The sequence below is a fragment of the Vombatus ursinus genome, unplaced genomic scaffold (assembly GCF_900497805.2).
Source record: "Vombatus ursinus unplaced genomic scaffold, bare-nosed wombat genome assembly UNPS02014799.1, whole genome shotgun sequence".
Classification (NCBI taxonomy): domain Eukaryota; kingdom Metazoa; phylum Chordata; class Mammalia; order Diprotodontia; family Vombatidae; genus Vombatus; species Vombatus ursinus.
The window spans coordinates 48,165,169-48,177,697 of record NW_020954577.1 but is presented as its reverse complement, the minus strand read 5'-3'; the positions used below and the strand labels follow the sequence as shown (position 1 = coordinate 48,177,697).

The window sequence follows — 12,529 nt, the reverse complement described above, 5'->3', positions numbered from 1 at the left end:
GCTCATTGTCATAATTAAATTTTTGGCACAGAATTTTGCTAACTCCCAGGAACACTTTGGCTGTGTCCCTTCACAGATGACATCAGAAAATCCCCCAATTGCTGGCCACACTATTAGAAGTGTATTTGAATGTTGCCTCATGAACCTTGTAGTTAAATCTATGTCTCTCCATGGGCATGCACCTCCGAACTGGGGCCGCCTTCTGGGCTGAGTCGATGTGTCCAGAGACCCTCTACCCTTCCAAGGAGCATAGGCAAATGACTGCCAGCTTTGCAATGACAATCCCCAAATGGTTTCAAAAGCCCATAGTGAAAGGGCTCCTATTAGCAGGAGATTCTATCAGCGCTAGTCATTAATTTTGCTCATGAATATAATTGGGATCTTAGGGTCATTGATTCATAACCTGTTCATTTTACAGATGAGAAAACTGAGGCTTAGCAAGGTGAAGTGATTCATCCAGAGCCACATAGGCAGCCTTGCCTTATGAGGTGTCCCAGTCTCAGCTATGATTACTCACAACCTTCTCTGTTTCATAATAATAGTGGGAGAGCCGGGTTCAAACTGAGCTCCTGCCCATTCAAAGCCACTGCAACCCGGCTCAAGATACCTTTGTCAATATTTGACTCTTCTTCTATACTTTCACAGGTGGACATAGGGATAGAGAGAGTGTTTTTGAGCGCGGTTCATGAAATAAGAGAAGTCTGACTAGGAAAGGCCCTCCCCAACACACTGTTGTTGGTGAGTCATTTTCAGGTGTGTTCCACTCTCCATGGCCCCATTTTGGGGTGTTCTTGGCAAAGACAGTGCCTGAGTTTTCTGTTTCCTGCTCTTAGCTCCAGGGCGGGTTCCTTCTTTCAACCATGTTGACTGTTGGTTGTCAAAAAAGCAATTGCCGATTTTTTTAGCATCTCCTCTTTGACCCCAATTTCCTCACCTATTAAATGGAAATGGATGGAAGGAGTGATCTAGACAGAGGAGATGGTCACTTCCAGTCCTGGTTCTTTGACATTGTGACTTCTGAAATTCACACGGAAGAAAACCACATGAGTTTCGTTGTTTAATGACCATAACGAACCAAAGTAAAAAACATTTATGAAGTGCCTACTATGTGCCAGGAGTTGTGTTAGGTGTCAGCATACAAAGACAAACAAGACAGAAGACTTTGTTCACAAAAATGGAGACCAAATTTATAAGCCAAAATAGACCTTAGAGATTATATAGTTCAATGGTGATCAGTAAGGATTTGTTAATATTAATTAACTAGTTAATATTTAAATAATTATTAAGAGCCTACTATGTGCTAGGTACAGTTGATACAAAAAAAAAAGAAAGTCATAGGATCATAAATTTAGGACTAGAAGGATATGTTAGATGCTACTGAGTCCATCCCTTTCATTTAAATATGAGGAAACTGAGGCACAGAGGGGCTGAATGTCTTCCTCATGATCATGTCGATAGTGTCTAGCAGGCCTTAGACTCTAAAGTGTGACTTGTCCCCAGTTCTTCCTGTGTCCAAGAGCCCTCTCCACTATAATGTGATCTCCTCACCCTCAAGGAGATTACATTGTTTCAGGGAAAGAAAAACAAAACAAAACATGTATACCTCTAAGTATATTCAAATGCATTCAAAAGAAATACAAGGTAATTTGGTGGGAGAGACATTGGAGGTAGAGAGAGCCTTGCATGTCCAATGGACAAGGATTTCTTGAGTAGCTCTTGTATGCGTTGGGGATGCAGATAAAATGGGGAGGCAGCCCCTTCCCTCGAGGCATCAGACAGGACAGGATTGACTGGCTTAGGGCCACACAGTGAGTTAGGGGAAGAGAGAGGACCGGAAGTCAGGTTTCCTGATCCTCTGTGTACTATAATAATAATAATAATAAGAAGAAGAAGAAGAAGAAGAATAGCATGTTTCTATGGTGCTTTAAGTTGACAAAATACTTCATATCCTGGAATGAAGGTTGGTTGGTGGAGTGGAAAAAGGAACTAGATTTGGGGTCACAAAGACTTGAGTTCAGATCCCACTTCAGACTCCTACTGGCTATGTGACCTGGTGGAACGACTTTTTTGTGCCTTTATTGCCTCACTTGCATCACTAACAATCCTTCCCCGTGTCCAATCTATGATTTTATGCTCTTTTATGAGAAGGGACTACAGTCCCTGTGAGCCCCATTTCATAAGTGAAGAAACTTGGATAAGAGTAGGTAAGAAGGATCTCCTGCCTTGCCAGCCTGTGCTCCATCCCCTCTACCAGGCTTACTGTCACTACAGATTGCCCCATGCATTTCTTGAACATTGGACCTTCCTTAACTCCTGCCCCTTGAAGAGTGAGATGTGCAGGTGTGACATGCTAGTGATTCTCCTCTACTGGGGATGTTATCTGGCAGCCAGCCTTTAACTGTGAAATAAAACATTTATGTGAACAGATGTGCATCTCCATGAGGACATGAGGCTCACTTGTCAGGGCATCAGTTTGTTCCCTGAATTTTCCATCATCCTTGATTTCACCTCTTTGGGTCTCAGTTTCCTGGCTTGTAACATGAGAGATGACAGGCTCGTTTATCAGGTGTTTTGGGATCAGCACATGGAAACACTCCGTAAGTGTACCATATTTCAGATAAGACTTTGGTGCTGGGTCAGGAGAGCACGTAATGTTGCTCATTGAGGCGATTTGGCTGCTTGCAGCAGCTCTCAAGGAAGCAAAAATCTTACTGTAAAATGGGTCAGGGTGTGCCAAAGGAGGGAGCCAGCCAGCTCCAAAACGCAGCCCAAACAACGGAATTCAGAGCTGTTTTCTTAAGGAAGGGGCAATCAACAATTCTGAGTGAACATTGAACAGAGAGGGTGTGACTCAGGAAGAATAAATGGAAATGAATTCCGACACTCCTAAACCACCAGAGAGAGCAGAATGCGTGCTCTCTCTCTCCTCCCCCCCCTTTCCTTCTCCCTCTCCCTGCCCCTTCTCTCTTTCTTCCTCTTTCTCCCCTTGTCATCCCTCCTATTCTTCCCTCTCTCTGGTGGGGGAAAGCAGGGATTCTAGTTTATAGACCTGGTGAATGTTGGTTCCCAGGTCAAGTCACGTAAACAAGTCACCAAGTACCTGGGGAGATGAAGAAAGGCCACTCTTCCATAGTAAACCTGGCTAATTACTGTTCGTCGCACACTACAGACTAGGGGAGCCTTTGACCTTTTCTTAAGAATTATCTTCTGTTATCTGAATCTATAAGCTTCGAATTAGAGTCTGAATATCTGTTTTTGTGATTTTTGACAAACTTAATTACTTTATGCCTTCTACAAAGTATGTGGTGGGTGTTGCTATCGAGAGAGCGTAGATTTGGAGCTGCTAAGGATCATGCATTTACAGCTGGAAAGATTCCATTTTATTGACCAGGAAATTGAGGCCCAGAAAAGATAACCGATTTGTCCCAAGTCACTTAACAAGAAGGAAATGTCAGAGTTAGGATTCAAACCCAAGTAAGCCCCAGACTCCAAAGCCTTAGCACTTTCCCCAGCTCCTAGGCTGCCTCTCATCTTTTCTTTATCCTTGATCACTTAATAAGAACATTTTGTGTGACCAAGAATCATATCACATCTAAGTCTGGTCTGAAAAGTGAGTTTTTCAAGGGCTTATGCTATTATTTTGAAAAGGGATCAGTGAGAAAAAGATGAGGCAGACTTCCTAGGGAGAGAAAAGGTTAAAGTAGAGAGAGGAACCGTGCTCTCCAAGGCAAAAAGAATCTTCACGTACATGAAATTGGCTTTTCCCAAATTTCACTAAAATTGTTAAATGTCAGTTTGGAGGTCAGGGGGCCTGGTGGGACATTCTTTAATCATCCCTATTTTGGGTCAGCCCAACCTCCTTTTGTGAGCTGCTTCCAATCAGAAGAACAATTTCCATATGTAATCAGATGATTTTTTCTTCATTGTCAAATAGTTATTTTGGGCATCCAGTTGTTAACTTTGAAAGCTTTTCAGGAAGAAGTATAATGTATAAGTATAAAGTATAATGTTAGAAGTTTCATTGATTGGCATATTGGAGTAGTTAACATCAGAGAATGTAACCAATTTTTTTTTTGCTGATAACATTGGAACAAGACTTTTTTAAAAAGATAAGCATAAAAATGAAATATAGCTTTAGGGATCAAAATAAGCCTATTTTATTAGTAAGATAAGTGGCTGGAGAGCCAAGTTCCTATTGGAAGTCAGTCAGTCAATAAGCATTTATGGAGTGTCTACTGTGTACAGGCACTATGCTAAGCCATGGGGATACAAAAAGAAGCAATATAGAGAGAATGCAGTGACCACCATATTAAAACTCATTCTCTGGGCCAGGTGGGATATGGCACACCTAGAATTCCTGCTACTAGGGAGGCTGATGCTGGTGGATTGATTGAGCTCAGAAATTCTGAGCTGCAATAAGGCTAAAAGTCAGTCAGGTGTCTTCATTAAGTCTGGTACCAATATGAAGCCTGTGGGGAATTGGATGGGGGTGGAAGGAGCTACCAGGCTGCCTAAGGAGAGACAGGCTGGCCCAGATCAGACTTGGAGAAGGTCAGAGCCTCCATGCCCATTGGCAGTGGGATCCAGCCTGTGAATGGCTGCCTCACTTCCAGTCTAAGCTAGATAGGGAGACCCAGACTCAAAAAAACAAACAAACCCAAAATAACCAAAATAAACCCATGCTTTATGGGTATTATTTTCAGGAGGAAAATTGTTCAAGTTCATGTGGGCCATTGTTTTTAGCAAATTGTGAATGGACATTAGCCAACGATAAGGCAATCATTTGTCATGATTGCAAGGCAGAATTATCCAAAATATTGTCCAGTTTGAAGTTAATTTTTATCAAGTGGAAGCACCTTGGTTCAGCCCTCTGTTACCATTGCCTGTTTCTAAGATACCAAGGATGCCAACAAATCTTTTAAAAAATGAAGAACATGCTTTTCCTTTATGGGTCACCATTTAAGCTCAATTCACCCAGGCATAGTGAAAGTTGAAGTAATTTATTTGAGTAAATCAAGCAAAAAAAATCCCAATCGATCAACAGGTATTTATTAAGCACCTACTATGTGCCAGACATTAGACATACCACAATCATTATTTTGAGGGGAAATGGGGGAGTGATGGGTCAACCTCCTGCATTTGCTTCATCGAGTTAAATGTTTCCCCTCCTTTTGCCTTAACGTGCTGGCCTGACGGCTCCGGTAGGTAGGCTGAGATTAGCCCTGAGCAGCCTCAGTCTGCCTACTGATTGGAGATCAGACTGATTGCAACATTCCTTTCAACCAGAGTAGTACATATTTCTTGCTTCTGACTTGGAGATCTGATGGTGAATTAATGAGGCGAGTTCTCCCCTGCACTTGTCAGTTTGAAGGCCACCAACCAAGACACATCACTCATCCAAATTCTGTTCTCTGCCCTCCCACTCACCTCTTCAGTCATTAACACCAATAGGGACGTGTAAAGCCAGTGGAATAAAGGCAAATTAGTGATGATGCCGGATGAGCCGCTGTCCGGAGAGTGTGGAGGCCTCCTTGTAGTTCACCCTGTCTGATAAAAACCCATCTCACATAGATGAGGTTTTGGAAAGACTGTATTTAATTCAGCAAAGCATTTATTAAATTCTAGGCCCTGAACTAAGCCCTGGAGATACAAAGTCAAAAATGAAATATCCCCTTCCCTTGGAGAGCTTACATTCCATTCAGTAGAGATAACATGTGCACAAGGAAAGATCAATTTTCATAAATGCAAAGTAATTTCAAGAGGCATAAAACAATAACATCACTGTGGTATCCAGGAAACACAGAGGATAATGTGATACTCATTTCATATCTAGCCTGTACAAGCTTGTGTATAGATATTTGTCTGCATGGCATCTCCCCCTTTAGAGTATAAGCTCCTTGAGGGCAAGGACTCTGTTGTTTCTCTTTTTTATCCCCGATGCTTAACACAGTGCCTGGCACATAGTAGGCACTTGGTAAATGTTTATTAATTGGTTGACTTGAATACCTAAGTTTGAATCCTGACTCAGACATTTACTAGCTATGGGTCCCTTGATAAATCACTTAATCATCCTCAATTTCCTCATCTGTAAAATGGGGATAATAATAGCACCTATATCACAGGCTTTCTGTGTGAACCAAATGGGATGATATTTGTAAAGTGCTTTGCAAACCTCAAAGCACTATAGAAACAAGAATTAGTAATAAGATTACTAATGTAAGTGATAAGATTAAGAATTAGTAATAAGATTAATAATGGTGAGTCATTATTAATAATTTTAATTGATAATTATGTTAATAAGATTAATATGTAATAATCATTATCTAGAAAGGCCATATGTGGGAGGTAGCCCACTTGAGCTGTGCTTTGAAGGGAGACCTGGGTTCCATGAGGCAGAGGTGAGGAGGGAGTGCAATCCAGGCATTAAAGACCAAAAAGACACATGTACAGGGAAAAACTAATAAGCTTATTTGAGTGGAAAGGCAAGCCGATGGATGAAAAGCCTGTTTTCCTATGACCTCTAGTTGCCGAGTTGCTTTCCTCAATCAGCCTCCATCACTCAAATCCTATGTAGTAAAAGCAAAACAAAACACAGAATGCAGAAGCTTGCTTGCTTGGGGCATGCTTTCACTGGTCTTTCCAATAAGACTCTGACTCATTTTCTTTCCAGAATGAAGTTTCCATGTTGAAAAATGAGGTAGCCCAACTGAAACAGTTGCTGTTAACACATAAAGACTGCCCAATAACCGCCATGCAGAAAGAGTCACAAGGCTATCTAAGTAAGTAACTGGCTTATTTTCTTTTTCTGACTTGTCTCATTTTAGACTCAGCTTTTTGTAGCTCAGTCTTCTCAAAAAGGGACTCAAAAAATAAATTTTCCTATCCATATAGAGGCCAAGCTCAAGATGGGGTGTAGTCAGACCATTCCACCCTGGTGAAGCCTTCTTCATGTGCCAGAACACTGGTGGGAATCTTGGCCCCTCTCCCCATAGGTCTGGCGGAGTTTACCTTGAAAATCCAAGTTGGGAAATCCCACCCAGCTTCCATTCTCTTGTGTGGCCAGTAGAGAAACACTCAGTTGCCAATGGACTGCCAACCCTTCCAGATGTTGCTCTGGCTTCAAACAGCTTAAAGTTCTCCAGGAAAGATGGAAAGATGGAAATGGGAACCACATTTACAGCTGAGTTCCCTTATTCTGAAGCCCCTATGGGAAGGAGGTCTTTTTGCCATAGCTACCGCTGTTTCCTACCTAGTCCTTCAGAGGCTTCAACATAAATTAGAGAACTGAGTAACTTTGGATAGAGGAAGCAGGACCCACATGCCCAGCGGGTGGCTAGGACCTGAACCCATTTCCTACCTGGGCTCCCCACCTCCTCACAGCCCAATTGAGTTCCTTCAGACTTCTCTCTGTGGTACAATGGAAAGAATGTTATCTATGGAGTCAGCTGGCCTGGATTCAAATCCGGTCTTTTCTGCTTACTGCCTGTATAACCTTAAGCAAGTCAATCTTTCAGGGCCTCTGTTTTCATCTTTAAATTGAGGTTTCTGGTCTAGATTATAGATGTCAGATTAGAGGCTCCAACACTCCTGAGTACCTGAACCAGATTAAAATGTATTGGTGAATATTTAACAAAACAAATAAAATACAATAGAATATAGATAATGTTAATATGTGGTTTTCTATGTCTATAAAAGGCTGCAGGCAGAGGTCCTTATGTCCAGTTTAGTGGCTCCCTTTTCTACTCAAGTATGACACCACTAGTCTGGCTGACCTCTGAGATCCCTTCAAGCTCTCTACTTTCCTAAGACTTTATTTTCTCCAATGGCAAAGTTAACATTGACTGGGGGCAGGGCAAAGGTCAGAGGGTAATGGTTTAATATCAGCATGTTTTCGGATGAGTTCTTCATATTGAGCAGCTACAATATTCCTACCTCATGTGGGTCCTCCTCCCGTCTTGGTAACATACTTGACTGTCTGTACGTAACTAAGAGACAAGTTTGTATAAAAGATTTTTTTTTCCATGTACCATTTTGATCATGAAGAAAGCATGGGTTTGTTGGCATTTTAAACTTGGATCTCACCCCCTACATCGAAGGGGTGTTGGGAGGAAAACTCTCGTATAGACTTCAATGCTCGATGGGCATGGACTAGTGGAGAGAGGGCTGGCCTCGGCATCAGGAAAGGTTGGGTTCGAGTCTGACACCTGATAGGTGACTGTGGACAAGTTATTTAACTCCTTGATGCCCAGGCAACTCTCTAAGACTGTAAGTTGCAGGTCAGGTTCTGATCTTTGTTGAAGGGAGCTGGGATAAAATCACAGACTTGGTTCAAAATAAATGAGCAAACAGATGTTTCTGTTTTGCTTTGTTGTTTTCTTTTTAACCTGAACCTATGATTTCGTGGTTTGGGGAACTTTCAGCATGGGAGGCAGCCTAGCACAATAGAAGGGGTCTTGGATTTGGTATCAGAAGACCTGGATTCAAATCTTGACGCTGTCACTTACTAGCTCAGTGACATCCCCACCCCACCCCCAGTGACTCACCTATCAAATGAAAAAACTGGGTGGGGTAGTGCTGAGGTTCCTCTAGCTCTAAGATCCCATTCTCCAAGCTGCAGGTGTCCCTCCTCTGTAATTTAGAGTCTTACAGAACTGCCTGAGGTGTGGAAAAGTGAAGGGACTTCCTCTTTGGTCACTCAGAGAAGGTGGGATTGTAAAATGAGGAGATGTGACTTCTAGTTATGGTCACGAGATCGTAGATTTAAAACTGGAGGTCATCTGATGATGATCCCCTCATTTTACAGTTGAGGAAAATTGAGGCGAAGATGGCTTAAATATCTTGACCAAGGTCCCACTTCTAGGTCCTCATAATAATAATAATTAGCATTGATAATGTAAAACACGGTGTTTGGGGGCACTGAGAGCTTAACTGACTTGCCCATAGTGTTACAATTGGAGTGTCTCAGGGGCAGGACTTAAACCCAGGTCTCTTCTGACTTTTAGTGAAGCTAGCTCACTACCTGCTCATTGACTCTGCCATCATCATTATTATTAACATTATTAAGGCACAGCTCTGGAAAAGGAATTTGGAAACAGAGTTTCTACTTCCTTCCAAGAGAAAGTGTTGAGAAATTCACATACACCAATTTTAAAAAATGTTTCTCTAAGTGATTCTCTAAGCAGTCTGCAAGTCCATACAAGAATACCACATTACATTGGGGTATGCATATGCGTGTGTTTCCCCCAGGTCCCGAGAGCAGCCCTCCGGCCAGCCCTGTCCCAGCTTGCTCCCAGCAGCAGGTCATTCAACACAATACCATCACTACTTCCTCATCGGTCAGCGAGGTCGTCGGAAGCTCCACTCTCAGCCAGCTCGCCTCTCACAGAACAGACCTGAACCCCATCCTTTAAGACTTCCGGCTCCCCCGTTGCTCCAGAGACAAGCAGTGCCAGCCTCCTCGAGAGCATCCTTTTTCTGCTAAGGGCATTTTTAGAATTAACTCAAACCTGGAAAACTCCTCAAGCCCTTCCAAGACTGGCTTTCATTCATTTTTATAGTTATTATTGAAACGTGTCTTTTATACTTAGTTATAAAAAAAGGGAGTTATGCAATTAATATGCTATCTGCTTGGGAAACACTTTGGTGCTTTCTTCGACTTTCTGGTACCAGTTATTCATTGATAAAATGACCTCTTTCTGTACATAGCCGTGGCTTCAGTCTAACCCCAGGGCCTCAGATCAAGAAAGTGGGTCAACTCCAACGGTGGGCCCAATGGGATAATCCACTGAAATTCCTACCGAGGTAACTGGGGGGGTACATCTGGGGGAAAGCATCATAGCCAACATGGAAGAGTTGGCCTCGTGACATCCCCAGATTCCCAAGGTATATTTAGAATATTTTCACGGCTGCTGTTGTTGTTGGGTTTTTTTTCTTTTTTCTTTTAGAAAATTATATAATACATGGATGTCTGAACAAAGTGAATAAAATAAAACTGACAAAAAATTTCTCTCTAACATGTCTACCCCTCTTCTTTCTTTTCATTCCCTTGGCTTGAACTTTCTCATTTTCTCCCTAGCAAGTTTATCCTTTGTCCTTCCCTGTTTCACCAATGACATTTCTCCTTTCCTCTACATCCCCTTTTTTCTCATTTCCACCTACTTGTCCTCCCTTCCCCACCCCCTTTTCTCCCCTCTATGAGCAAAAACAAAAAAAAAAAGTTGTTTTTAAAACAACTTACTTCTCAGAACGATGGGCTAGCCCTGGCTTTCAATAGCCCTTCACCCACAGCTGGGGTTCATTTAAGCTCTCGGTTTTTACAAAATAGAAACCAGGAGATGTTTCGTGTGCCTGATTTAATGTTTTTAATAAACAGAGCAAGTTAGAGGCAGCCTCACCACAGGTGATATGCTATTGACAGGCAGCTGTGGGGACATTGGGAAAGGGAGCTTTGTTCAAGCCTGCATTGTGAGTTAATGCCCGATACGGGTAATAACATCACACCCTTGAATTACAATGGGTTTTATATGGCCTGTCTGTAACATTGAAAATCCATGTACTATATAATAATTCAGAGGGGCTCTATTCACTACACACGTTACGTCGTTCCATCATCGACTGCTAATAGCCTGAGATTTATTTTTCGTTTTAAGCCTGTGAAACCGACTTCACCATCCTGATGGGCAAAGGAAGAATAGCATTAAGTCCTGGACAAAAACAGTGTTTCCACAGGTGCTTTTCCTACCCTCCCATCACATGGAAAGTAGCCTTTGGCTCCAAGGCAGTTATACCAGGAGAATGGCAAAGAAGGTTCTCGGCTGAACCCAAAATGATTTCTCAATTTCTTATCTTGATGATTAGTGTGAAATTGCACCTTTCGATGTTGCCCAACGAATCAAGGCTGGTCTCTTTGAAATAAGCTACTCAGTGGCACTAACTGGTCACGATTCTTTTTCAATAGGTGTTGTGTTTCATTTCCATTTGGGGGGGGGGTCTGTGAGTTTATTGCCTTCTAAAGATCAGCACTATAGTTTTTCTCAAAAGTTCCCCAAGTGATGAATGTAAGTTCCCCCCCCCCCCTTTTCCTTACTTTCTCTCTCTCTCTCTCTCTCTCTCAGAGTGAATAGAGCCTCTTTGGAAGAAAAAAAGAAAAGTATGAGGATCACAAGTCATCATTTTAAAGACAGTTTATGTACTACACTTAACTCTTTATTGATATTTTTCCCCAACAACTCTTGCCATGTATGCAACTGCTTTCAGAAGGTTTTGAGTGTACCATGTAACTCATGACTTGATTATATAGTCTAAGAACCAAAAAAAAAAAATTAAGAAAAAAATAAATGTAAAGGATTTTATTATATTTTAGACAAACATATAATTTTAAAGTATTTTAAATACTGAATCTATAGTTCATTTTTAAAAAGTGCTCCACAGATAACAACTGGATGGGTTTGCTTGATTTTTACCTCCCAAGAAAGCACTCAAAGGGCTAGTTTGGGAAGAAACATGTCGTTTGTATCTTAGCTTTGAAAAGAGGAGGTATTTTTCATCAAAAATTCCTTTCTTAGGACTTCACCATCTGTCCTAAAAGTAGGGAGAGAGGATCGGAGGGGGAGATGGGCTGCTGCAGTGTTCATTTTATGATTTTTTTGATAATTTTTTTTCAAAGGGGGAGACACACACAAGCAAAACAAAACTTTTCTCGTTTTCCTGTCTATATAGTTCTTAATGAAACAGACTTCTAAAACTGTACTGCTAATGTCAAAAAGCCCAGGGAGTGACATGTCACTAAATCAAGGTTGAGTTTTCCTTTTTGTTCAGCCTCTTAATTGATATATTTCGCCGTTAAGCTGAAAGCCTCTGACGGTTAAGAACTTGCCTGAGTTTTTCTTAATTCAGCAACGTGACAGCCTGACTGATGGGCATTCTATATAGCTCAATTATGTCTGTTTTTTATGCTAAGCAGGCCAAGCCAACCACACGGTAGCAAAGCAGCCTAAACGTATAATTAGAATAAACTGTCTTCTTTCCAGACCAAGGGCCTTTAGGTGTATTCATTAGCAATGGGGAAATACAGGCAATAAAAGATGTCAGGGGACTTGTCAGGACTTCTGGAGATGCTGAACAGAATGGATGGCTCCCTGGCCAAACCCAATGCTGGGCAAAGCGATACGGGGTATTTCACTGACTGGACCAAGTTGGCTACTGAACACTTCAAGTAAAACATCATGGAATACTCTTCCTTTCCTAAAACAGTCCCTGCCCTCTAAGTCTTTCTGTTCAGTGTGTCTCAACACATAGGGTGATGACATTCTCCTCTCTTCCTTGCGTCTCTAGCCCCGCCTCCCTCCTATTCCTTTTGAAAGCCATCTCATCCGTGAACTAAATCTCATTTTCCCAAGAGCACCTCCTGACTAGAGGCCAAGAGAAAGAGTTTACAAAACTGCTTTTCTTCATCCAAATGTAGTTTATTCATTATCAACAGCATCTCTGTTAAAGATCCCTGCCAGGCTACCTGGGAACTTTGACAGGG

General features: G+C 41.9%; 1 protein-coding gene across 2 annotated transcripts in view; it reads left to right on the top strand.

The window, feature by feature from the left end:
• LOC114050683 (cyclic AMP-responsive element-binding protein 5) overlaps positions 1-11,325 on the top strand; it is a 487,545-nt gene extending 476,220 nt beyond the window's left edge. For both annotated transcript variants that reach the window (XM_027872543.1, XM_027872544.1), the window contains 2 exons: positions 6,671-6,779; positions 9,247-11,325. In XM_027872543.1, the coding sequence (XP_027728344.1) occupies positions 6,671-6,779; positions 9,247-9,410 (273 nt within the window). In that variant the 3' untranslated portion in view covers positions 9,411-11,325. The remainder of the gene's footprint in view (positions 1-6,670; positions 6,780-9,246) is intronic.
• Positions 11,326-12,529: the final 1,204 nt, after the last annotated feature.